Source organism: Vidua chalybeata, chromosome 5 (assembly GCF_026979565.1).
Source record: "Vidua chalybeata isolate OUT-0048 chromosome 5, bVidCha1 merged haplotype, whole genome shotgun sequence".
NCBI classification, from domain to species: Eukaryota; Metazoa; Chordata; class Aves; order Passeriformes; family Viduidae; genus Vidua; species Vidua chalybeata.
In genome coordinates, this window is record NC_071534.1 from 39,058,646 (window position 1) to 39,084,822 (window position 26,177).

Sequence of the window (26,177 nt, forward strand, 5' to 3'; positions counted from 1 at the left end):
TTCCCAGCTAGCTTAAGGAATAAATGTGCTTTCACTAGACTACATCACTGAGAAAGTTGTAGGGATAATTTTTTTTTTCTTATAGATAATAATAAACAAAGAGGTTTTGTTGTTGTGATTTAACTAAATCTGGATAGTCTTATATTTGCTGAAGCTAAATGTTTTAATGTTTTATAATTTTTTAAAATAATTTTTCCTCCAGTTGAATTTTTCTGCTCAGGGATTATAAATAGGGAATGATTGTGCTTAGCCTGATTTTTCCAATCTCTGATGTAGAGTAAAAGAAAAAATACAGAGACAAGAATTCCCAAGTGTTCACTGACAAAAATTCCTAATAGACTCAGCTCTTAGAAGAATCAGATGCCATATCATATCAAGATAAATAAAGTTGATCTCTTTGCACAATATCTGTCAAAGTAATGTCGTGAATAATTTTAGGCTGATAGTACTTGGAATATTTGGGAGGATTTGGAGTATCAACATCTCTTTTCATTTTGTGTTCTTGCACCATTGTGTAATTCAATTGCGAATACAAGAGGAAAAAAAGCAAAACAGAAAAAACATGCTTGAAAACGCTTTCAGTGTGGAATTTTTGTAAGCAGCACTATCCAGTGGACCAAAAAACCTGTTGTTGTTCCCTCACCAGCACTTATCTGGCTTGACAAAGCATCTAGACATGTGGCCATCCATCTCTTGTTTTAGTCTCGATATCTGCCACAGTTAGTCTGGAGAAACCTCTCTGCTTCTTACACAGCTGCTGTCCTGGGCCACCTTTTCCTCTAAGTTCAAAGCAGCTTTTTTTTTTTTTGCACTCTCATATGAAGCCATCCTTTGTAATTTGACTTCACAGAGATAATTCTTGTCTTTTCTGTGTGAAGCTGCTTACCGTGAAAACTGATTTTACGCCATGCCACACTTTTTTTTCATTTTCTGGCAAATGTTCTCTACTATTCCTGTCCACAAGGAGTGGAATCAGATGCAAGCAAGCAGGATGTGGTACTTGGAGCACATGCCATTGGTAGGATGGCTGTGCTGCTGCTGGAGAAGCATTGGGGCTGCACTGTAGGCTGTGGGATGCAAATGTTAAGTCCTGGGAAGGTAATAATGGTTTACTCCAGTCATTGTTCACTCCTGTAATGTAATTACTGAAGTTATTGTAGTGTGCATTGATAACTGTGTCATATATGTTTCTTTCAGTACTCTTCTCTTAAGAAATTGGTGAGGTTCTTTCCTTAATAATTAAGAGCCTTTTTTTTTTTTTTTGTCTGCAGCTGGCTTTCTGGTGGTTATTTGGTTTTCAGGCTCGAGATATTTGTATTAAATTCTGATATTTTAGTTAAAAACAGAATTTCAAATATAATGCTTACATTTGTGGTTAAATTGAAGACCACTTTTGTTGAATGCCTCAGTTGGGATTTAGAGAGTGTCGGCTGCCAAGGATTCAGTGAATATGAAAAATGTACTCAAAACCAAATAGCACAAGAGCTAAGCTCATTTTAGACAGGCAACCAATGAACCCAGGTGTGAACTGTGCTGCTCTGTCCTGCAGGCCTGGTGTTTTCAGTGAATTATGTGATCATGTCCTGTATATCACTGCTTGTGATGGATCATAAAATACCCTTATTTCCTTTTATGCATCATGCCTAGGCTAGGCAGACTTTTTCTAGTCTATAAGCTCTGGTGGAAGGTATTTGGATTTTAGGTAATATTTTTGCAATGCCAAAGTCATCTTGTAGATGCTCTTATAGCTGGGGAAAAAAAAATATAAAAAGGAGATAATCTAATGCCTTGTACACAATCAGAACAGGTGTCAGTGTAAACTGAATCTGTTTTAGACAGTTTTTTGCAAGTGTCTTAGCCTTACCTATATCCTTTGCTTTCACTGAAAATGGTACAACATTTCACCTGTACTTTTAGAGAGGTTAACCTGGTTGCTGACCCAAGGCAGCCTGCACTGGCAGTGTTTTAAATCACAGTGTTGTTGGTAACTGTGGTGTGTTGTGCCTCGTAGATGTGCTCTGCCACAGCTTGTACCGGTTTGTCTTCCACTGTGGGTTGCTTGCTTCTGAGCTAGGACTGGTTTGGGGATTTCCCTCCACAGGCTGGAGGGAAGGCCACAGGGTAGGTTGTGACCAGCTCCATGTCTTCAGACTCTCCTCAGTGATGTGGTTTTGTTTGTTTTTGATAGAAATTTAGGTGGTTTACAAGTTAGTGACAGCCAGTCAGGAAAAGAGCAACAAGGAATGGACTGTTCATCATCTCTTGACATCCCTCTTGTAACTCTAAGAGAAATACACATGCCTACAGGACTTGAAACACTGAATAAATGTGATGTCTCCACTATAACAAACTGCTGTCTGTTCCCAAAGAATTGACTTTATCTTTATGTGATTTCTTATTAAGCTATGACATGCCTACTGGGATGTAAAGCAAATGTTTTCTCTGCAGAATTTCTGCTGACATACAAGGGAAAATCCATTCAAGGACAGCATTCACTATATTTTCAGCAAACTCACCAATTACTTACTTTTTAATTATATATGGTTTTGGTAGAAAAATGTCAATAACAGCAAGTTTGTTGTTTTTTTACTTTTATGTTCAGTCCTATTTATGCCCTGTTCCAGCTGCACTTAACAAACTCATTCACTAGGTGGAGAATAGAAGCAAGCACTTGACCTGATTGTGTAGATTTTAGACATTTTTTGGGGTTTTAAAATGAAATTTTCACAGAAGGGCCTCAATATCTGAAATGAAGGCAAATATTTTTGAGTTTTACTTTAATATGTACATTAAGATGTAAAATTGTAGTAATTAAGAAAATAAATGAGAAAAATTGATAAAATGATACAAATTTTTACTAAGAGTTCAATATTTTTACTCAGCTTTCAAATATTTTTCTATGAAAAAATCTCTTCTATCATTTAGTATTGTTTTATTTTTGAAGAAGTGAATATATTCCAGGTTCATAAGTCTCATTAGAATTTATTTTCCATGCTGCTTATTTATTGAAAGGTATTACTTACATACACCAAAGAGTAGAAAAGGACAAGGAGTCTACTCATGTATAAAATACTAGAAGCTTTACCATGTTTCTATTATTCTTGAAGAAAAATTGGTCATGGTATTTCTTCAATTTTACTTACCTGCAAGTTGTTTCATGTATTCATTCTCTCACAGTAAGGTTTAGCCAGTCTTGAATTTGAGTATCTGCTTTATATTTGAAGCTTTCTTGTGCTACATTGAGTATCCCTGTAGTCCTCCAGGCTGCAGGGCAGATCACAGTGTTAATGCACCATCTGATCCAGCTGCAAGTCAGGCACACATAGTCATGGTATTGGAACAGCAAGCCTGAGAAAAGCATCCAGACCAGCAAATGAGAAAACAGCAGCAATGTAATGTTTTCTTTAGAATTCAGCTGCTGTGTATGCTCCTGCTTACAAAACTGGAGATCTAGAGGAAGCTCTTTGGAGCAGAAACCTTTCTTTTTCATATTATATCTGCTTGTGCATAAAAGTGTGCATGTTTGTGCTCCCCTTGCCATGCCATCTCCATGATGCAGCGGGATTCCTGAACCCCCTACCAGAGGTAGGTGGATGCCAAGAAAGCTGTAGAGTGGCTGGTGCAGCATGGACAGTCATGTACCCAGGATTGCAACAGCAGGAAGCAATGGAAGTCCTGAGCCAGTCCCAAGACCCTCCCCTCCATAGGCTGAGGGAAGGCAAGTCCAAGTGTGAATTCATAAGAAGTCTGGAACTAACTTCTGTGCTTTCCCTTCAGATGCTGACTATGCTAATATTATTACCCGTGTGGGAGTACATGTAGGAAAGAACAGACTCCAGAGACTTCTAACTAATTAGGAGTTTGCTGGTTGGCATAAGTAATGAATTATGAGTGAGGTATGCATGAAGTAGTTTGATTTTTTACCCTCAGATTGTAACATAGCACTGTCTTAACTAGGAAACAGAGGCTGACCTTGCATTAGTTGGGGAATAGCATGTACAGATTCCAGTTGCGTGTTGGATTGGAAATGAAGTCCCAGGGTTGTTTTGATATTGAGCATTTCAATAATACTCCAGTGGGATTAGTCTGTAATAATAATGCCAAAGCAATGCAGATGAGTAAGCATGTCATACATAGCATTATAAGAACAGTAATCATGTGCGATTTAAGAAAGCGAAGATGAAAAATAGAATGATGAGAGTATCAAATGGGCCTGGTTCAGAGCACTTGCAGGGATAACAGTCTCTTATAAGCAAAACCAGCTTAGGTAGTTTAATTTCTTCTTGATATGATTATGTACAACAAAAGCTACAAAATCCTTCAGAGCAGCAAACCTAATGAAACTACTGTGCACGCCTAGATGACCTTATTTATCAGTGTGCAATGAGCACTTCACACCACCCCTCCCTTACAGTGCTGGTGCATCTTTCCCTCCTGCCTACCAAGGAAGAGTGCCTAGAAGTCAGTGTTCTGTTGGCAGAGGTAAACAGAAATTTGTCATAATAGATGGTGAGAAGGAACGAGCCTGGTCATCACTTTCTGTGCCAGTAGTTGAAGGGAATTATATAATTGTTAGCCTGCTTAAAATACTGCTTGGATCATCTGTTCCACATGTACTTTGGGCAGCAGAGTATTGCCCAGCATTGGATTGCAAACTCAGAACCTATGCAAGAGATCAAAACACATGACAGTATTATGCTATGGCGAAAGATTAGGTATTGCATTGCGGTGCAGTGCATTGTTTATGTCCTGTATATGCATTGTGGCAAAGTATTTGTTTTTAAAAAAATCTTAGATGGTTGCTGAAAGCCAGATTGTACTACTGAGAATTAAAAGGAAGGATTCAGTCTGGGAGGTGGGAAGAGAGGGGAATTTTCCTTTTTACTCTAGATCTCGTGGTTGAGTAAACCCTGAATAAACGTGTCACGCACTGGCAGAGCACCTGAGGTTGCGTCATGGGTGCCAATGTTGTTATTAGTACCACTAATGGCCAGTTGCCATTAGTACCATGACTAACTCTTGTATTCATTATGAATACTTACAGGTTTTTATAAAAGTGAAAGCAGCATTTTGGTCCACAGCATCTCTACAGCTATGCAACATGTCTACATGTTCAGAAGCAGGTAGTCACATCTGTTCTTTCTGAACTGTCAAAAAGGCCAGATGTGAGCAAACATTATGGGAGCTCAACAGCTTCCAGATGGTACCAAATGGTGGTTTGGTGTCAGCCAAGTTGGAGAATGCACCAGTTAGCTATGCTACTGTCTGCTTCTGACAACCTGTGTTGCTGAATGCATTGCAGAATTTTGTTGTAGTAGAAGCTTTTGTAAGTACAGAGGAATTCTTGTCTAAGCATGTAAGTCATGCTGTATAATGGTAAAAATGTGAATAACTGAAGTGAGGTCATCATCAGTTGGAATAGATAGAAGCGCCTGTCAGCCACCTAGAAATGAGCAGGAGCACAGGCTGATGCCACATCAGAAAAAAATTCAGCAGTAATCCTAATAGAAGTACTACCAAGGTTTACAAGCCTCTGCACTAGGACTGAAGTCTCTTCTGAATTACTTCCTCTATCTGCCACCATTTCCTCAAATACAGAGGTAACGGTGGTGGTTTGGCAATTCTTGTTCAGGGCAGCAGTTCTTCATCATAAGGTGAGAATGTGTTACGTCATCTCCTCAGTTATGTGGAATTATCTTGATAGAGCCTTGTTGCTATTTGTATAGTGCTACTTCTACACTTACTGGTGAACATTTGAATATATACAAGGACCTTGCTTGGTTTTTGGGAGGCTTTTCATCTTTAAATCTTTTCATCATTAAATGCAGTGCAGACATACTGTTTGTTTACAGGTAGTATATGATGTTTGTAGCTGATCAATTCACCTAAAAGCTGCGTATTAGTACTGAAAAGGAGGATCCTGAGATGGATGATCCCAAGATGGATGATCCTCTCAGGATTTTTCCAGATTCTTTAGGATTTCATGTATTTTTCCAGAATACCTGGGCAGCTGGTGGTTTTACTAGGTCTTCCCTGACTGCATATAGTGGACATGTGGCTTTCCAAAGAGTTGCAGTCTTGCTGAAACTGCATATGTAGGTTACCTTGTCCACCCTTGTGCAATAAGGACATCTCTTTTTGAAGTTTGAGGCTTTTTGCTGCATGTGACCTGCCTTTGTTGTCTGTAGAATTAACTTACCATTTTTCCAAGAATGAAGAAACTGCAAAAGAAGGTATTTTAGCATGTGAGGGAAAATTTATATACACTTAATCACTATGAAAGCCCTTCACTTACTATTTACCTGTTCTGCAGAAATTGCAGAGAGTTACAGTGGAACTGTATTTATGTAAAAATAAGGAATAAAACTGTTAAGATGTGATGTATCTCTGTCTGGGTTTTTGCTATATTCAATTGTTCTATTAACACTGACATCTGCTAGAGGCCTGAAAGTGAGTCTGAACCTAAAATTATAGTTCTGTTATATCATTGTGTGGTTTACCCTTCTATTTAATCAGTTGAAGTGCATTATAAAACACAGAGTTCAAAGGTAGAGAGCAGAAAATGAGAAAAGATAGCTTTTTTAAAATGTGAAACAACTATCTTTAGTTATAAGTGTTCCCAGACTTCATATTTGTGAGCTCTGTATGGTAGTATACTAGCACGTTGGTGTAGTTTTTAATAACCTTTTACAGAACATATGGCTCAAGATTTATCTATATGCAGAGCCTTGTGGACAGAACTTGTAAATTTTAACATAAAAAAATCTCCAGATGTACATGTTATTTCTTACTAACACAGAATGATTTTCTTGGGAAAAAGGTGACATATTGGAAAGGCAACATCTGTGTTACTACTTAAATGTTAATAGTGTGAATAATTTTCTTTCAACAGAGGAATTCAAGGGCTCAACAATAGTTGAATTAATGAAAAAAGAAGGCACCACCCTAGGGCTCACAGTATCGGGTGGTATCGACAAGGATGGGAAACCAAGAGTATCTAACCTTCGTCAAGGAGGAATCGCTGCTAGGTAACCACATCTCAGGCTACAAAATGCATTATAATATGTGATTACTTCAGAAATACATGCTGCATCAGAAAGATCACCTAAAAATATGTGATTGATGCATCTATAATGGCAGCCTATCACACTGGAGAACCTCTGAGGGAAATGGCAACAGCTGGTCCTTCTTTTTGCTCAAGGCTACTTTGATAAAAACTGGAAATCTTTCAAAGTTGTCATAAGACTCATGGTATTTCTTCTAAATTATATATGTTCTATTTCTGTTTTTTTTTTTGTCTTTGAACAAAAATTCAATACAATTAGCATAACATACTGAGGGGAAAAAACAACAAAATGGAAAAAAAAGAATGATAGTGCTACCATAATTTTATTCTTTTTTAAATTCTTCATTAGATAGCTTAGAGATTGAAAAGACTCTAAAATCATAGGTACCTTGATTACTACTACAGTGGAAAGAAAAAAAGCTTTCAGTCATGAGTGAGACAAGTCAAAAGATAAGGGTTCAGCTAAATCATCCCAAGTAACTGAGTAGAACGTATGCTTTTAGCCTTGGCCATCTCCTGTTGATATGATGTGAAGCTGTGAAGTCAATGTCCAAATTCTTTTTGGACATTTCCCAAAGAGAGAGACAAGGATGGGGACATGAAGAAGATGACTTCCCAGATCCTATGCCCAAACCAGTCAAATCATCCAACTCCTTTATTGTACAGCTGGTTTTGTACCTCAGGAATAAATAATGCAACAATGTCCTTATTTTAATATTTAACAAGCTAGAGTAGATTAAGATCTTAAAATGCCACTTTCTGTTACAAAAATCAACTCATTTAAATCTAGATTCATGGGAAAATAAATTCTTACAATCACTAAACAGTAATTTAAAGGATTTCGTTTTGTTCATCAGATCTGTCTTTCACAAAAGGAACATGTACTTTTCCCTAGGAGTGACCAGCTGGATATAGGGGACTACATAAAATCTGTGAATGGAATCAACCTGACCAAATTTCGCCATGATGAGATCATCAGCCTGCTCAAGAATGTTGGTGAAAGGGTTGTGTTAGAAGTGGAGTATGAGCTGCCTCCAGTCTGTAAGTATTTGCAGAGCAAACTGAAAACCTATGCAGAATAGCAGACATAGCCAACAGTGAGATGGGAATGGTTGGTAATAGTCATTATTGTAGTGGTTGTTTTTTAATTTTCTATTCTTAATTGTATTTTTTCCTGTGGCTTATGACAGGGCATTGATGGAGTACAGAAGAACTGGCAATACAGAGGGATGCTTTCAGATGTTTTAGAAGCAGAAATGCCACCAACAACAGAGCAGAGTTATCAATCTCTGCTTTTTCTTGATTTGTTTTCTAGGGATGAGGGTTGGTTGGTTTTGGTTGCTTGGTTTGGTTTTGTTTGGGGATTTTTTTGTTTGCTTTTTTGCAGTTTTAAATACTGGAAACTAGATTAAGTAGATTCCAGGGCAAGTAAATCCTTTTTACAGTAAGATCCTCTGAGATGAGACCAGTGAGTATTTGCTAGTTCTGCCTCTGCTTTTTCCTTTCTTCTCTCCATTTGCAGCATCATCCCTTTCTCCTAGGTAAAACATCATCCTTTGGGATTCTTCTAGTCTTTTCTGACACCACATTTAGGCAAAATTTCATTTCTAGAGCAGAAGACACAGTGGGGTCGGCCATAAGGATACATGAACTTGCAAGAAATGTGTAATTGAAACAAGGGCTTTCACGGAGCAGGATTTTCTTCAAAACACAAGTTTATGCTCACATCAAAGTTACAGAGTGCTACTAAATGTTTTCCTTGCCTCTCCTTTGCTCTGTCTTTATGTGCTTGTGTCTGTAATGGTGTGTCTGTAGGACCAAATCAGTGTGAATTGAGTCTGTCATGTATGAAGTGAAAGCCAGAAAAACAGTGAGTTGAACACCTGGGACCTAACGTGAAGGAGTGTCTGGTGGCTGACTGCCACCAAGGGGCTGCACCACGTACACCCTTGAAAGAGTGTATGCTCATTCATACTGCTCACTGGAGGGCAGATATGGTTTCCTGGTGTCTGGCCAAAAGAATCACAGGTACCAATTGGGAAGCTCTTGTCTCCTTAAATAGTTTACTTGCAATAGAATCCAAAAAAATCCATCACTGTCCTCGGTGCTCAGAAGCTGATGAACTTCCCCACTGCTTTCTAACAGCTGGAGGGTTAGTCTAGTTACGTATTTGGGTTTTTTTAGGACCTCCTGGCAAGCACATTAAAAAATGTTGAATGTTCTCTGTTGATTAGTGTTTGCTTGTGCTGAGGGAACTTTATGTTCTGAAGCACAGTATCTGAATTAATCAGGTGCATTCAGTTACTTTGCTGCAGATGTAGTTGTTTCACCAGCATTATTTGTATTGTATATATTCAATTGGGCTTTCTTTGGTTTTCATCCTCTTCTAGCATAGAAGAGCATAGAACAAGAACCACTCTTGTTCACTGAGACTGGATTTTGACATGCTAGATTAAAGCAGCATTTGTAACTTTTTCTTTAAGTCCTTGCCATTTCCAGCCTCTTCATACAAGCATAGATGGAGATAATTAGTTGTTTCCATGAACTACTTGTGAGCAAGCTGCTTTTGTTAAATATGTAAGTTTTCCAGTAAGTCATGTGGAGAAGCCCTGACACTTCCTTCCCGGCCCCATACATAATGAAATCCTGTTGTTCCCATGCTTGTTCCCTCAGAGAGAGGATAGTCATAGTTTCAGAGCCAGAAAATGTCAGTCATTTAATAATGATGGATTAAATTTGGCTGAGCACTGGTAATCCCACTCTGTAGTGCTTCCTTCCATTTCTGAAGTGTTCACAGCAGGAGCATCCAGCTGCTATTTTCAGCACGAGCCACATCAGTGTTTAAAATTGGAAGGTGAGCAGTACCTGTCCTGCGTCTGCCTTTCACTCTTGGCAAGGGTTAAGGATTTTTTTCCCAGAGCAGGCTGAGGCTGGGGTACAAGGACAGCCACCTGAGTGGCTGTTCCCAAGTGGAAGGACACTGCTGCCATTCCTCCCTGCTGAACTGTGAGTTTCACCTCTCCCCAGTGGAAGTTACAGGACACACCAAACAAATGGGGAAGTGTGGATTCATCATGAGCTACATGCAAGGCCACTTTCTGTCAATAGGAATGAAGACAACAGTTGTCTTCTCCTCATAATTAATTTTTTTTGTCAGTAAAATGTTTCTAACTGAAAAGAAAACAACCACATGGACTCAATAACACAGTGGTGATCTTCAAGATGTAGCAGGAATTACTGCAGCACACAGCAGTGCTCTGGAGGGCTGTCTTTCACCTGTTTTCTTGAGAAAATGAGATTTGCGTAATTTCACTGGGTGGTTCTCCTGGTTCCCTACAGTAACTTTTTTAATAGGGGCTGAAAAACTCCCAAAAAAGTACATTACATACAGTATATCTCCTGGAAATAAGCACCTGAGTGAGTTGGGAGCCAGGGAGTCCTCAGAGACAGGGACACAGAGCACTGAGTGCCCTCTGCTCTTCCTGATGCCTCATGATTGGCAGCACACACAGGGTAGCCTGTGGCATCCATTGCCCCCTCAGGGTATCCTGACAGGGTAACTCTGGTTATTGCGGGCAGGAACATTAAATGGCACAAGTTTTCATTAGTTCTGCTGCTCACAGAGTATGTATTTTATAGAGCTGGGCTGGTTTGGTTTTGATTTTTTTTAAATTTTATGTATGTTTGTACTGTTTGCAGTATTTGACTGGAAGGTGGAAAGTGTGAGTGCATGTGATTTTGCACAGAGTCCTTTTCCCATTGGAAAATAGAGTTCTTAGACCCTGCCAAAGTTTTTCCTGCAAAAGCTAATAGCAAACTGTCTGCTGGTCTCTTAACAGCAGTGGTTTCAAATTCTGTAAAGTGGATTATCACATCCAAATGCATTGGTCTGTGCATTAAGCTTCTCACCTTCTAGTCTAGCTGTACACCAGTTCTTTAGTACTTGCAGAGAAAATACTGACTCAACTAGAAGCCAAAGAACTTTTTTACTAATTCACCAATTATAAGGCAGCGTGCTACATTAAAAAAAAAAAAGAATAAAAAGTCCTTATGATAATAAAATGCATTATGCATTGTAATCTAGTAACCTAAGATCAGAGAAACACCCTAAGAATCTCAATTGTCTTCTCTCTAAGTGACAAAAGCAAATGTTTTCATAGCTAAACAAGAAGCTCAATAGGTACTCTTAACAATTTAGTGTCATTTTTGTCTCACTGTGTATTTCCATGTTTTCTAGCACTCTTCTGTAACTATAAGAAAAGTAAAATTATGCCATAATTTAAACAGTAAGACTCAAATTCCTCAACTGTTATATGCATCTGTGTCTTTTTTCCAAACCATTGTCACTCTGCAAAATATCTAGCCCAGAATTGTCTCAAAAAGGGGATGAGTTCTGTTTAATTACAGGTTTTCAGTCTGAGTGTTCTGTAATTGAGTCTTTCCAATTGTGTGACTCAATATCTATCTAAAGTTAGAAAAGGTGTGAATCTTGTGTATAATTAGAAAAATAATAACCATTACGGTTTGGATTCTTTTTCTTTTAGCTGTACAAGGATCAGGTCTCATCTTTAGAACTGTGGAAGTTACTTTACATAAAGAGGGGAACACTTTTGGATTTGTAATAAGAGGTGAGTTATTGTTGAGTTTGAACTCTGTATTTTCTTGTTTAAATAAAAGTGATAAGTTTTTGAAGCACTCAGAAATATGTCAAGATTTATGGCTTACAGTTTGTAAAAATCAATATATTGCATTTTTCATACCCTCATGTGTTGCTTTTATGAGCTGCTCTAATTTTTGTTTATGGAAGAATTTTAAGTAATCAACTATACCAAGGAAACATGACAAACTCTGGTCACATAACACCAGATTTTGCTACCACTGAAATCACCAGGAAGCTCATCATTCTTAAAAAAAAAAAAATTATATATTAGGCATGAAATTTGATTAATACTGCTGGTAGTCTGAATTGTACAACTAAAATATCATTGACTTGGAGAACAGAAAAAAAGATGCAGCTATTAATTAATATACTCCAATAATGAATTATTATTTTCTTCAGGGAAAATGTCTTTTTTATTTAATACATAAATTATTAGTGGTCACTCATTATTCTGAGTATACATAAAGTACAGATTTTTTTTCTCTGTGCTGCAAACATTGCAGAACAATGTGTTCACACTGAGATCACATTTTCAGAGTGAAGGTTCTAAGAAAAAAAAAATCATTTAGTAAGAATTCCCCCATAGAAATCTTTTTAAAGATTCATCTATATATAGGGTAAGTTTATTTTATTTATGTAAAATTCAGTGGAGGGTCATATTAATGCCTTGGCCATTTTTTGATTTTTTTAGCCCATCTGTGAAGGTGCATGCAACAAGATGTAGGCTTGCCTTTTGGAAATGAGCTTTCATAAAAAGCATAAAATGAAGGTATACTTTCTCTGACTTTTTCCTTTCTAGGTGGAGCACATGATGACAGAAATAAATCTCGTCCTGTAGTAGTAACATGTGTCAGACCTGGAGGGCCTGCTGACAGGTACAATTCATCTTTCTCTGGAGTTCATGTGAAAGAGAAATGGAGAAAGGTGAACTATTTGGGACAGAAGTTAAGATTTTGAGTGAAATAGATGCATTTAAATATAGTCTTTTGAAATTCATGGGTTTGTCTTTAATTGTCGTAATAGAAATAATAACAACTGCAGCAATAGTAATGGGCAACCACAGAGGCTTGGCACATTATGGTGTGTGTGTACTTTAATTTAGAATCTTGCACCTAAAATAATTAGAATAAATTGCTGCAATAGGTCAGGGCACATTTTTTTTCCAATCTGATGTAGCTCTTAATTATGCTTTTTATACTCTTAACACCACAGTCTTTTTCTCTTGTGGTTCAGAATAATACTGTGACCAGTTTTAGTGTTGTATTATTCTATTAAGATGTTTGTACATATCTGTGAGGTCACTCATAACTTTACCTAGAAAACTTCTCAGTACAGATTTATGTTTTGGCTATCTTTGTATATAATACCATTTTGTGTACATATATATATAAAGAAAGAATATTCACTTTATTTTTATGTACAAACTGTATTTTCAAAAATGGCATTTGTGTCCTTAAACCATTAAAGAAACTCAAAGGGCAGTTTCTTTAAAGCAGATTGATACCTGTGGCCTATGCTGACATTTTTGACCTTGGAAACTAAGAAGAAAATGTTTCAAGAGAGCGTTTCTTTTGTTCCCACACTTTTTTCTCTCCCTCATCCCCTGGTTTCCTTTTTTTTTCTCCATGATTCTTAAGCTGACAGTGTTAGTATTTAATTTTCTATTATAATTCTGAATAGGTTATGAGATATGCTTAGGAGACAGCATTTTAGGTTTAGAGCTGAATCACCTCTAGGGAGGAAGAAAGGAACAATGGAATTATGCAAGTAAAAGATATTTTTAAAGAAAATCCATAAATGGACAGTCATATTTTGCAATCTGTTTCAGCACCCATGTGTTTGCACCTTATGTTTATTTTTAGGAAAATATTGGAGGAGGATGTGTTTATGTATGTATGAAAACAGAGTTGTGTGGACAAGGTAGAAAGAAAGCATATGTTGAGCAGAAGCTATACTTAGATGCAATTTAACGTGACTTGATTATTTCACTGTGTGGTAAGCTGTTTTCCAGTCACTGACTTTCCAATTAAAGCAATTTCCTTTCCACTGCGCCCTCTGATCATTCTCGCTGTCAAAGTAAATGTTAAGTGTTAAGGCAAGAGGGATGGATGTCAGGGAGGGTTCAAGAGAATCGCTTTGCATAAAAATGGTATTATCTCCAAATCAATTTACCTTACACTGACAAAGATCACTCCTTTTTTCTCCCTTCAGAGAGGGCACAATCAAACCTGGGGACAGGCTGCTGAGTGTTGATGGGATCCGACTGCTGGGAACAACACATGCTGAAGCCATGAGTATTCTCAAACAGTGCGGGCAGGAGGCGACTCTGCTGGTTGAATACGATGTCTCAGTGATGGGTAGGTTGTGGGATAGGAAGTGGGGCTGTAATACTGGGAGCCATCTGTGATATTTTGCTGCCTGTTCTCCATGAGCTATTTTAGAAGTGATTGTGACCTGTTATGCTCCTAATAGCACTGCTATTCCCTTCTGCATTGTATCATTAATCTTGGGTTCATAAGGAGGTGAGCAGTATTTTACTGTAATTTAGCATTCTGACAATTCTGTGGTTTGTAGGCTGAAACCATAGTGTGGATTCTAGCAAAGTAACTTTTCCAGTGACTAGTTTATAATAAAGGTTAATGAAGTGTAAGCATTTCTGTCACATGAAGGAGGAGAATACTTGATCTAACAAGAATTCTTTTGCCTTTTGCCAGTGCTGCTAGTTGGACAAGACATAATTAAAAAGTCACAAGACTGCCACAGAGAAAAGAATAGGGAAAAGAAATTTTCTTAAGAAATACAGAGGTGGCAAATCATGGCTTGAAAAATGAGCTTACATGTTACACAAACTTTGATTGAACTCACTGAAAATATGGGAGGCTTCTTTGGGAAGTCAAGTAGACCAGATCATTTTTAACAAGATATTTTGAATTTATTTGTTTCCATTTGTTTTGGAAATTGTCACATCCCCTCAATTTTTTTCAAGAGACAGAAAATTCATAGCAGCAAGAAACAGAAATACTCACTAGTCGGACTGAAATATTTCTTGTCTGTTTGGGGATTTTTCACTTCTTTTTCTGCTCAGTTCCACAGTCAGGTTTCTAGCCTAGCAGTAAAGTAGCCTCCTAGGGATTTGTGAAACAGTACTGTCAAACTTCAAAGCCTTGGAAAAGATTAATACTGAAAAGAATAATGTTGGATATTTGCATATTCTGGAACAGCCCTCTTTATTCTTCTCTGAGAAACAGATTTCTCTTTTTTTATTACAATATATGTCTCTGTTTACTTAACTGTCAAGAATTGAAGTGGCAGGTTTTGTAGTGTCTGGCAGGCCTGATGGACAGTTGTACAGATTCATGTCCAAAAAGCTGGAGACGGCTCAGATGAGCTCTATCTTCTGAGGAGAACTAGAATTTAGGTATTTTCATTTGTTTCTTCTTTTTCTTCGAAAGACGATAGATGACCAAATCCTGTCTATCATCACAGTTATATCAATATTCTTTCTACTCCACTTTTTCTAAAATGAACCCTTGGCTGTAGACAAAGTTCCCAGCAAACTTTCATTTCAGAGAAACCTCCCATCCCCATTTTCCTTGTATACCCCAGGGGGAGAGTAAGCCTCCATTTCACTGAGGATCTTTTGGACATCTTTGGAGGTTTGTGTAAGGAGGAGACCACATGATGAAATACTCTGTTGTGTCCTAAATTGCAGCTTGTTCAAGGCAGAAACCTTCTTTTCAGTACTATCTGGATAAAGCTCAGTTCAGGAGGATACAGAACTTAATGGAAATTTCAGGCTTGTAACTCTATAGGCAGCACCTAGCAATCAGTCTCTTTGTGTCATTTTCTCTGTGAATAAACTCCTTGTTGTTCTCAGCACCAAATCTGGATTTACCATTCCTGCCTTCCTGGCAATGAGTGTATTATCCAACAGAAATTAAAGGAGGTAGAAGAACCTGAGACTTGTGGAGTCAGAAGGAAAGAAGGAAAAGGAAATCAAACACTGGGAAATGTATGGAATGGTGGTCCAGCACAGTCTGCAAGAAGAAATAAGGAGGGAACCAGTAGACTGTCTTCTAATGCATTGTGATATTACCTAGCCCCCAGGAGGTTTTGAATTTTTTTCCAATTTGCGTGCCCTACATAGTATTTTAGCAGTGGTGTGAACAAAAAATTTTGTTGGGAAACTCTCTTGTGCAGCTATTTTATGACCATGGTGCAAAGGCAGGAAAATCAATGAAAATCATTCATCCTAATCCGTTGAATCCTGACCCAGGAAATCTTTTCTGATTTGAATTTTCTCTTAGTTCTGCTCAAGAGCAGGAAAGTCAAAGTTGGGAGTCACGTGAAGGGGAGAACATGAGTCATGAAGAGAAATTTTAAAATTACAGAAATGTTAGTCTTTTTTCTCAACTCTTACGTTACCCATAAACTGTTTATAATGCTGTCTAAGGGTTGATGAGAATTTGAAAATAGGCTAAAACAAAGGAAGAGTATTGGGTAAGGTGACTTATGAATAACTGATGCTTGATTAGTAGGTTAGCCTGTTGAAGGGGGCAGAAACAATCCAAAAGTTACACAGAAGTCTAGTGTATTCTGTAGAGTCCTCATGGTATAAGCTTTCAGTAGAATATAGTACTCCTAGAGATATAATTGTAGCAGTTTTTGCTTTAATATCTTCTCTTCTGTTAGTGATGGTAATATCCTGTAAAGTAGCATTCTGTGTGGCCAGAACTGGAAAGAGCCACAAAATACATTCTGATGGCATGAAATTGGAAGTTGATTTGAAATGGTTTTACTAGATGAAGAAAATAATCCTGAACTATTTTTCAACTACAGTCCTGTAGTGTGTAACTGACTTTTCTTACTCCTGTAAGCATAAGCTGTTTCAAAGGTGCTGTGTTTCTCAAAGTTTAGTTCTCCCAGCTGAAGTCTTCAAGAGGTCACTTGGGAAGCTTGTACATTTTATTGTTTCTGGACCCTAGACAAACGAGTAAAAAAAGCATCAAGGGATTCTGTGCAGGGTAATCAAGTGTGTATATAATGCAAGACATGTGGCTGTTCCTGTTGAACTCTGGGGTTATACCTGTGCTTGCTTAACTACATGCTGAAGTCTTGTGCTCTGCTGGGTCCTAGGAAATAAACTTGTCAATTCAGCTTCTTGGAAGAGAATTTTTTTTTGGACTCTACTGAAAATATTTCCAGGTTGTTATGTGGAGTGTACTGCTGTGTAGTTTCAAAGAGACTTTGTCATAGTAGAAGTTTGAAAATACCAAGATAATCCCTGAAGAAAACTGGGAAATTTGCCTAATTTCTGAGAAAGTATTTTATAATGTGATAAAAGTTACATTTGAAGTTGTGGAGCGTGAAGTCTTCCAAATGTCTTTGTCTTTTCCAAAACACATTGTCCAGTGTTGAAGCACTATCATTGCTTACCTTTCTTGTTGATCTTAGAGGAAACTGCCTGTGTTTTTTAACTTGTGATGCTTTAATAATGCTGCACTTTGGTGTTTGCAAAGAACATGTATATGGTGACTCACTCTACGCAAAACTGTATAGAATTAACATGATCTTTGTGGGCTTTATTAGTTTTCTCTGTAATCCTTACACCTTAAGTGTCCAAACTTTCTGGTCATGTGGATCACCTATTTTCATCTAGTGGTGGGAGAGGTCTGTGTAGTGCAGCTCTCTGTGCCCTATGATTAGACCTGAGCCCACATTTTGAGGAGGAAGAAGTAGAGGCAAGATGGTAGCTGGCAGTGACTTGCTGCCACTGTCAAGATAATTTTACAACCTGAATCCTCTCCTGTGGCAATCAAATAAAAAATATTAATTCCAAGCTATAAAGTTAGGTTGGGGAGACTGAAATTCTCACTGTTATGCAGTGGTCAGATGAAGTATCATAATTAACTGCTCACAGCTAGAGTTATAGTGAGAGTGAGAGTTAAAATAATAACAAGCTACAAACAAAGATTCACAGTGCCTTTGTCTGAAACAAGAAATAAAATTTTATCAGTAAATTGAAGCTGAGGAGATGCAGTTTCCCTTCAGGTTTTCAAAGATCTGCCAAGATGCCACTGGGCTCTGTGTTGTCTCTATAGTTGGGGTTGCATCTGCTTGGGTAACCTTCCATATTTTCTCTGAAAGGGAGCAATCAGACAAGTTCAAAGGTAATGACTACCTTGAGTTTAAATATTGGCAATTTTTATGTAATTCTAGTTCATAAATGGCTGTGGATGATCCTTTGAGCAACCTACTTTTTAAGTCTCGGATGCTTATGCTGGGTCAATCTTTGAATCAAGGATACTGTAGTTAAACAAAACTAATAGCTTTTGTCAGAACTTTGGCACAAAAGTTTTTTTTTTTAGTTGTTTTCACTTGTGAGACACAACGTCTTTCTCTCTTATCTCTTCAATGGGTGTTTGTTAGTTCAAGCCACTCTATGGTGTTCAGGGAACATATTGCACTTTCAAATTCCATATGTTTCCCTGGCTTCTTTAACAGTTCTTGCTCTTATTTGAGCCAGAATAGATTTGCTGGAATGTGGCACCCTGTAAACTTTCTCTACAAACAGAAATAGTCAGCTTGTTTTCTGATGCAAATCTACCAGAGTCACCCTAACACAGAACTGCTTGATTTTAACTAGAGCAAAGCACTCTATTTTCTGAACTCAATGTTTAACACTGATAGAACTTTCTAGAAAGGGGATTATTGATGCAGACATTTGCTAGTAAATAATACTCATCCAAGGCTTTTGCCTCTTTAAGGTCACCCATTAAAATAACCTAATTAATTAATTAGTACTGTAATGATCTTATGAATGTATATTTAAAGAAACCTGCCTCACATTTTAGCAATTCTCCCTGAAGAGCACTAGGGATAGAAAATTTGCACAGTTTAAAGATCAGGTGAGATAATCTGCAGTCTAGTGTAGACTTTCAGTAATTTGCAGAAGGCAAGAAACAGAGGAGAAAAAAGAATTTATGGGCTGACCCTTAAGTTTCATAAAGCAATATCACTCAAGTGCATCCAGAGCTGTGGAGACCCTTAGAAGCTAGAGATTTTACAAGCCCAAAGGAACAGAAGCCCCAGAGACTCCAAGGACTGACTTAAGGTCTTCATAAGCCTTAGAAGTGTTGCAAGACCTTGAAAGTTGAAGTAAAAGTCAGGAACCCTGTAGGATTCCACACTGCCTTTTTCTTTCTGTTGCTTTACAAACTTAAAATTTACATTTCTTTTGTCTCATATTGGGTTTTTACAGAACAGATAGGTTAACATACTCTAGCATTTGACTGCAACTTCATGTTTCCTGGCTATCTCAGGGTGATAGATTTAGATCCCTTGAAATTCTAAGTATGAATTAGTTGCTTAAAACTTTGAAGAGGTTTTCTTGTCTTGTGACAGAGACAGATAGAATGAAAATTAATGTGCAAAACAAAGGTCATAATAGCTGTGTTAATTGAAACATTACTTTAAATACTGCTACACAAACACATACACAAGTTATGTTACAAGACAATGCTGCAAGTCAAATGTTGAGTGTTCCACTTGGGAAATGTCAAAAGTGAGACTGTCTGCTCAGCCACTGTCCAGAGAGGTGTGCATGCAGTATAGTCACAAGAGCCACAGGAGAGATAATAACCTTTTTATGCAGCTATTCATTTTGAATTTTATTTCTGTCTTCAGTGTGTAACCACAGGCTTATAGAAGGCACTGCCCAGATCCTTGTCTAAATGCAAAGTTATTAATTTCCTGGTGTTTTTCCTGAGGCCCTAATCCAGCCACAGTTTGAGTGCTTCAGGCAATATGCAGATCTCAAGGAGAAAAACTCTGAGTCCCAAGGTCATTCCATGTGTATTGGATCTTTCTTACTGCAGAAGATAACACAGACATAACTCTAACAGTTCCAGAAATATCCACTCACAGATGTGTCACTAGGTAAAACACATGGGATTTTTCTGTCTCTCGTGGAGGCTAACGAGTGATTCACATTCACTGAGCAGATACTTCAATCTGCATGCTATGGCACATTAGTCTCATCTTACTGTGCAGTTTACTTGTTTATCAAACACATGATATGTTCTGCTGTTGGTGCCAGATGCCTGCATCAGGGATACCAGTATAAACTGACAGTCAGCCATGGAAATATACAATAAATACCTTTTCTCTCTGTAGTGCTAGCAAGCTGTGCTAAGGCACAGGGAGGTGGTTCAAGACAGCCAGCACAGCTTCACCGAGGGCAGGTCCTGCCTGACCAAACTATTGGCTTCTATGATGAAGTAACTATATCAGTGGACAGGGGAAGGGCTACAGATGTCATGTCTCTGGACTTCTGTAAAGCTTTTGATACAGTCTCCCACAACATCTTTAGCTCTAAACTGGAGAGATATGGATTCAGTGAGTGTACTGTTGTTAGATGGATAAGAAATTGGACAGTCACATCCAGAGGATAGTGGTTATTGGCTCAGAGTCCCAATGGGCATCAGTGACAAGTGGTGTCCCTCAGAGGACCAGTGTTATTTAATATCTTCATTAATGACACAGATGAAGGGATTGAGTGCATCCTCAGTAAACTGGCAGGTAACACTGAGCTGAGCTGAGTGGTGCAGTTGACATACCTGAAGGACAGGATGCCATCAAGAGGGACCTGGACAAACTCAAGAAATGGGCCTGAGGAAATCTCATGAGGTTTAACAAGACCAAGTATGAGGTTCTGCATCTGGATTGGGGCAAACCCTGGTATCAGCACAGGCTGGGGATGAACAGATCGAGGGCAGCCCTGCTGAGAAGGACTCGGGGGTGCTGGGGGAGGAGAGGCTGGACATGACCCAGCCATGGGCACTCACAGCACAGAGAGCCAAACGTGTCCTGGGCTGCATGCAAAGCAGCGTGGGCAGCAGGGCCGGGGGGGGATTCTGCCCCTCTGCTCTGCTCTGGTGAGACCCAACCTGGAGTACTGCATCCAGCTCTGGGGTCCCTGGCACAGGAAGGACATGGACATGTTGGATCAAGTCCAGAGGAGGCCACCAAGATGACAGAGGGATGGAGCACCTCTCCTGTGAGGGAAGGCTCAGAGAGTTGGGTTTGTTCAGCCTAAAAAAGAGAAGGTTTTGGGGTGACCTAATTGTGGCCTTCCAGTACCTGAAGGGAGCCCACAAGAAAGATGGAGAGAGTCTTGTTACAAGGACTTGTAGTGACAGGACAAGGCATAATGGCTTCAAATTGGAAGAAAGTAGGTTTGGATATAAGGAAGAAATCCTGAGGCACTGGAACAAGTAGCCCCGAGAAGTTGTAGATGCTCCATCCCTGAAAGTGTCCAAGACCAGGATGGATGGAACTCTGAGCAACCTGATCTAGTGGAAGGAATTCCTGCAGGTGGGTTGGAACTAGATGATCTTGGAAGTCCTTTCCAACCCAAGCCGTTCTATGATCCTGTGATTTCATCTAGTGTGGGATATCATTTACCCTTGGCATGAGAAGCCTGAGGCTTGTCATTTTTTTCTGCTATCAAGTTTTCTGGCTTTCAGAACTTTTTGCTCTTTTACAATAGGAAGAATTCCTTTTAACCCTTTGTCTCTCATGCTAAATATGTTGTGCAGACTTCACTTAGTCTTATCATGACCCTGTAAGATGATTTATACTGATCAGTTTGTTTTAAGTTCCTGCTTCCTTAGCTGCTTCAATCTACTTATCTTCTCTAAAGGAAATATAAATACTTTTTTTAACACCTCTTGAGATAAATGGGGTAACATGGAAACCTAAGGTAAATAGGCATTATGGTTTAAAAAATCCACCTTTTTGGGCTGGATTCAAGTTCAAATTGAAATTCAAAAACCAGTTCTTGATTGATCAGTTTTTTGTGTGATCGAGAATAGAAAGAAATTAAAAAATGCTTGCAATTGTTGACCAATGCTGTTGGTACCTTTCAGTGTTTACAGAATTTGTGATATAATCTGATACTTAAAAGCAGCAGTCAGGTGTTCCCTCCATGTTAAGTAACCTTCTTTTCCTTTTAGTTATGCCTTGCACACCTACCCAACTCATTCACTGTTAGCTCCTCAAAACTTGTGGTGCTTTCACCTATGGGTAGCACATTTGTGAGGACTGCTCGCATTTCATTGTGAGGACTGTTGAGCAGTGAAAGAGGTGTGGAACGGGGCCTTGTAAGAAAACAGATTTTTCTTTCCAGTGAATGGTACCTCTGGGTTGCATAAGCAACTCTCAGTTTGTCATTTACCAGTACCTGTGTAAGCTTACATCCTTAACAGCGTTGACACATTTTTATGTACCATTACCTGGGTTTCTCTGTCAGAAAATCTTCAAGTTTCTGACGCCCATATCAGAATAGTTCCTGAAAAGAGTGAGAGCCACTAACCCCACCAGCCTGCTCTTTGTTAGGAGCATTATCAGACCAGCTGTCCAGCACAGTGCACATGTGATTGATTCCTGGAGACCAGAAAAGTCTTGATACACACACATGACCACAGAGTTTCGAAGGCATTTGCTGAAAGTGGAGAACAACTGCAATGGTTCTGGATCCCACGTTCCTTCCTATCTATTTCATGGAGGCATGATGCTTCTTTCCTCCATTCTTTGTTCTTATCCTGGTTCTGGGCTGCTTTATTGTCTTTTTCCCAGGAGCTGCTTGATTTTTCCTTTCTCTACTGACCTAGTTTGAGTCGTCTTTTCTAGAAGGTCCTAAATCCCCAATATGCTATTCCCTCTCCTTACAGCCCAGTTTTTTCTGCTGTCTTTTGCCAAGTAAGGCTTAAGTAATTTTCCAATACATTTCTCTCACACTGCTGATTTCCCTCTTTTAAAGGACTTTTGCAGTTTACATGCCTGTCCTTCTTTAGCCCTTTCTCTTGTCCCCATCTCTTAGCAAACCATTCCCAAGTTTCTTGTTCTGCAGCTTCTTTATGGATCAATAACCTGCTCACCTCAGTTCCTCCCCTTCTTGCCCAAAAGGTCCTTCTCTCTCCTCTTAGCTCTTGATTCTCAGTGCCAGATCTGTCAGGTAGAGAAGACATATAGGGAACATGAATTTTCCATATAAAGCCTATAGAATTTTCAGGGGGAAGGGCAGGGTAGGTGAGGCAAACTCTGGGGTTTCCTAATGACCTGTTTCACCTAAAATAACTAAGGGGAGAGAAAAAAGTACAGTCTGAGAAAAGTAACCATTGTAAGAAAAAGTCACAACAAATATTTGTACTGTGGTCAAGTTGTAAGTTACAAGGGGTTAAAACCAAGATGTTTTAATCAGAAAAGTATTATTTCCATGATTCTCAAGTCTATTTGCCTGATACCTTTTCTCTGTCTGGTTGTGATTTGCTGCTGCAGTTTAATAGCCATCTTGCTAGTAGGTGATTGCAGAAGGGAGGAGTTGTCATCTTTTACAAGGATTTCATAAATCTTACAGGTATTTCTTTCTTTACAAACTTCTTGATCATCCTTAAAGAGAAATAAAAGGAGTTTAGCTGAACCATATAAGTTACAAATTACTCTAACAGGTCTAATTAAAATTTATCTCAAGTGCTTTTAAAGCTATGACCTTATTAAAAGCAGCTTAATAAACATTGCTTTGTATGGGAGGAAAAAAACTGTAAAGGTGAAATGAGATGTCCCTGAAACAGAAAATTAAGGGTACAATTTAATTGTCATAAATAACTAGGAAGGGGGAGGAGTTCCACTTCATGTATGAAAATACTGTTTTACTTACTGAGTTCTGAGAGTAATGGAAAAATTTGTCTTCGAAGACTTGTCAGGAAGGTGAAACCTGTATTTGTTCACAGTTAATGTAAATAGTCTACAATTACAAGAAATCAGTCTGAAATATCAAATGTATTTAATGATGGGCATTCATTAAAGAAGACCCTTGCTAATCTGTGTTAGTATCTCTTTACAGAGCACATGGTCTCATGATGCTAATTCAGGGGCTTAGATCCTCAAATGGAAGCAGTGTCTACCTCTTAAAAATATGCTATTTTGCTTCTTTTTATAAATAATTAAAGACAAATGATGGAAGGAGAAGATTCTTGTAGTAATCTCTCCTGTCCACCATCCAGGCTTCAAGAAAGCAGAGCAAAGGAGCAAATAACTCTCACTTAATAAAAGATGGGAAATAAAGGATTGATCAAATCTTTCCACTTCACGTGAGGGCTATCCAGGTACACCATGAAATGCAGGGTGAAAGAGAATTGGCACCTCTACCTCATGCTCATAGCTCTGGTCAGCTGGAAGTGGGTCAGTAAGTTACTTAGCATGCCTTTCAACAGAGACTATGATAACAGTCTAATGAGGTATCCTGGCTTGTGCTTGTGTGAAAAAAAATTAAGCAGGTAGCTGCAGTATTTAAATTCAGAGCGCAGAGGTGAAAGTTTTACAGAAATGGTGATAATTAAGTTTTGTGGAGATTAAAGGATCTTTTGTATGTGGCATACAATTCAAAGCAAGAGAAACTCTGTAATCAGAAAAAAAAATCCAATTAAAAAAAAATACAGCCCCAGATTTGTGTTAGTGCCATTGCAGTCATCTGTGAGACTAAGAGACAGATCTGATTTTCTTTATACTAGAGAGAATTTGTGCTGTAACCCCAGAATCTGTCTTTAAAAAGGGCCCATCTCTAAGGAAGTAACAGCAGAAAGGCACCAATCCTGCCTCCATTCCAGGGAGAGGAATACACTAAATATCTCCCAAGACTTTCCCTGAGGGGAGGCATTTTAAAAAACCTGGAATCTTCTTGACTTTTTTTCATGGGTCTGATGCATCCAGACTGTGCCTGACAGGTTAGGTCAAGGGGAAAAAAACCCAAGAGTCCCTCAGGTCATTTGCTTGAACACCTGTACCAGGCATAATCTAAGAGGTTAAAATGGGATGCAGATTTTTGTTCCTTTACAGTAAGGTTAATGGTTCATTAATCATTTCACAGAACATTTATGCTGAAAAGGGATGGATTTCAAAGTATGAATACTTTTAGATATTTTGCCTAAGTATGACCTCAGTTAATGGTGTTGAAGTGGAAAACCCATGTGAATGAGATCTGAAGCTCATCCTGTGAGACTACACCATCCAGTACTCAGCACCTGGGAGATGTGTACTGCTCAGAGAAGACATTACTACGGTCTATGAGCTGTAAATGTAGGTAGTGGGGAAAATCAACATTTAAGGTGAACAGGTTTATCTTGAAATCAACATAGTTCCTCGAGATAATTGCACCACTGCCACATCTTACAACATGATCTCGTTATACTTCCAGTGGTGTTGCTCATCTGTACAATGAGTGTTTGACTCAGTCAGAAGACTTTCTTAAACTGATTTCAGCTGGGATTTAAAATAGGACTAAAGGCAAAAAAAAAAAAAGCTCATGTCCTATGTTTAAAAGCTTTGCTTAAAGGGAAATAAAACCTGTGTTTCTCTGTCCCCCTCCCCAGTTCTCACCAAATGGACACCCGGTTTATGCCAACAAATATGTCTTCTGCCAGCGTAAAAGCTAATTAAGCACTGTTTACACCACTAATTCAATGTTTTATTTTCTTGTCAACATAAGATTAGGGATTCTACAGCCAACTCAAATCTGAAGTGTAGAAAAGATTTGTATTGCAAAGACTTGACTGATACAGATTACTTGAAAACTACGTTGTGTAGAATGTTTAATTACACCCAGTTACCACTCAGTCCTCTCCTTTCTACTAATGAAAAAAGAACATGCCAGGCCCATTTTCTCTTCACCCCTTTGCTAAGGTATTTCTCTTCTGGTATTCTAGCATTAGCATGGGAACACACATGAAATAGCCAATTCTGTGCTAAGTTTTAGAGGTCATCTCACTTTGGATCTAGATCACAGCAGAAGTCTGTACCCTTGAACATGCCAGAGAAACTGTTGGATGAACGGTCACCTTGCATTTAATTTTATTTAATTTTTGTCTTTCACCTAACAGACCAGATTTCAAATGTCAGCATTTGATTTTATAAATCATGGCAAGGTATTGATGCTGCTGGTATTCTCAGTACTTCCAGTCATTCTTTAGTTGGATATGGAATGTGGGAGAAGCATCACCTGCTATGTTTAAACTAGAAATCAGCTGCAAAGGGAAAGCGAACAAGAAAGGATGTGTCCTTTCTGTGCTTCTTTAAGATCTCCCTTGCTGGAGGAATGGCTTTTTGGCTACTTTCATAAACTGACTCACAGCTGATCCCAAGATTTTAAAGATTTTTAAAGATAAACTCAAGATTTATTGTGTATATGGGGGAAGGTTTTTCTTGTCTTTGCAAAGTTCCTTTCAGTTCAGCTCTTCAGGGATTAGAAATGTAAGAATTTAAGATGCCCATGCAGCCTTACTCAAATGCCTTGGTGCATATGTTACATTACAAATTTTAATTGGAATGATTGCATACATTTTACCTTCCACAGTTACCTGCTGCATAGTACAAAATGATCTGAAAAACAGTCAT

At 38.5% G+C, this 26,177-nt stretch overlaps 1 protein-coding gene across 2 annotated transcripts in view; it reads left to right on the plus strand.

Moving 5' to 3' along the window:
• GRIP1 (glutamate receptor interacting protein 1) overlaps window positions 1-26,177 on the plus strand; it is a 309,828-nt gene that overhangs the window by 224,576 nt on the left and 59,075 nt on the right. For both annotated transcript variants that reach the window (XM_053943227.1, XM_053943226.1), the window contains exons 3-7: window positions 6,893-7,028; window positions 7,962-8,107; window positions 11,611-11,694; window positions 12,526-12,601; window positions 13,938-14,083. In XM_053943227.1, coding sequence (XP_053799202.1) covers window positions 6,893-7,028; window positions 7,962-8,107; window positions 11,611-11,694; window positions 12,526-12,601; window positions 13,938-14,083 — 588 coding nt within the window. The remainder of the gene's footprint in view (window positions 1-6,892; window positions 7,029-7,961; window positions 8,108-11,610; window positions 11,695-12,525; window positions 12,602-13,937; window positions 14,084-26,177) is intronic.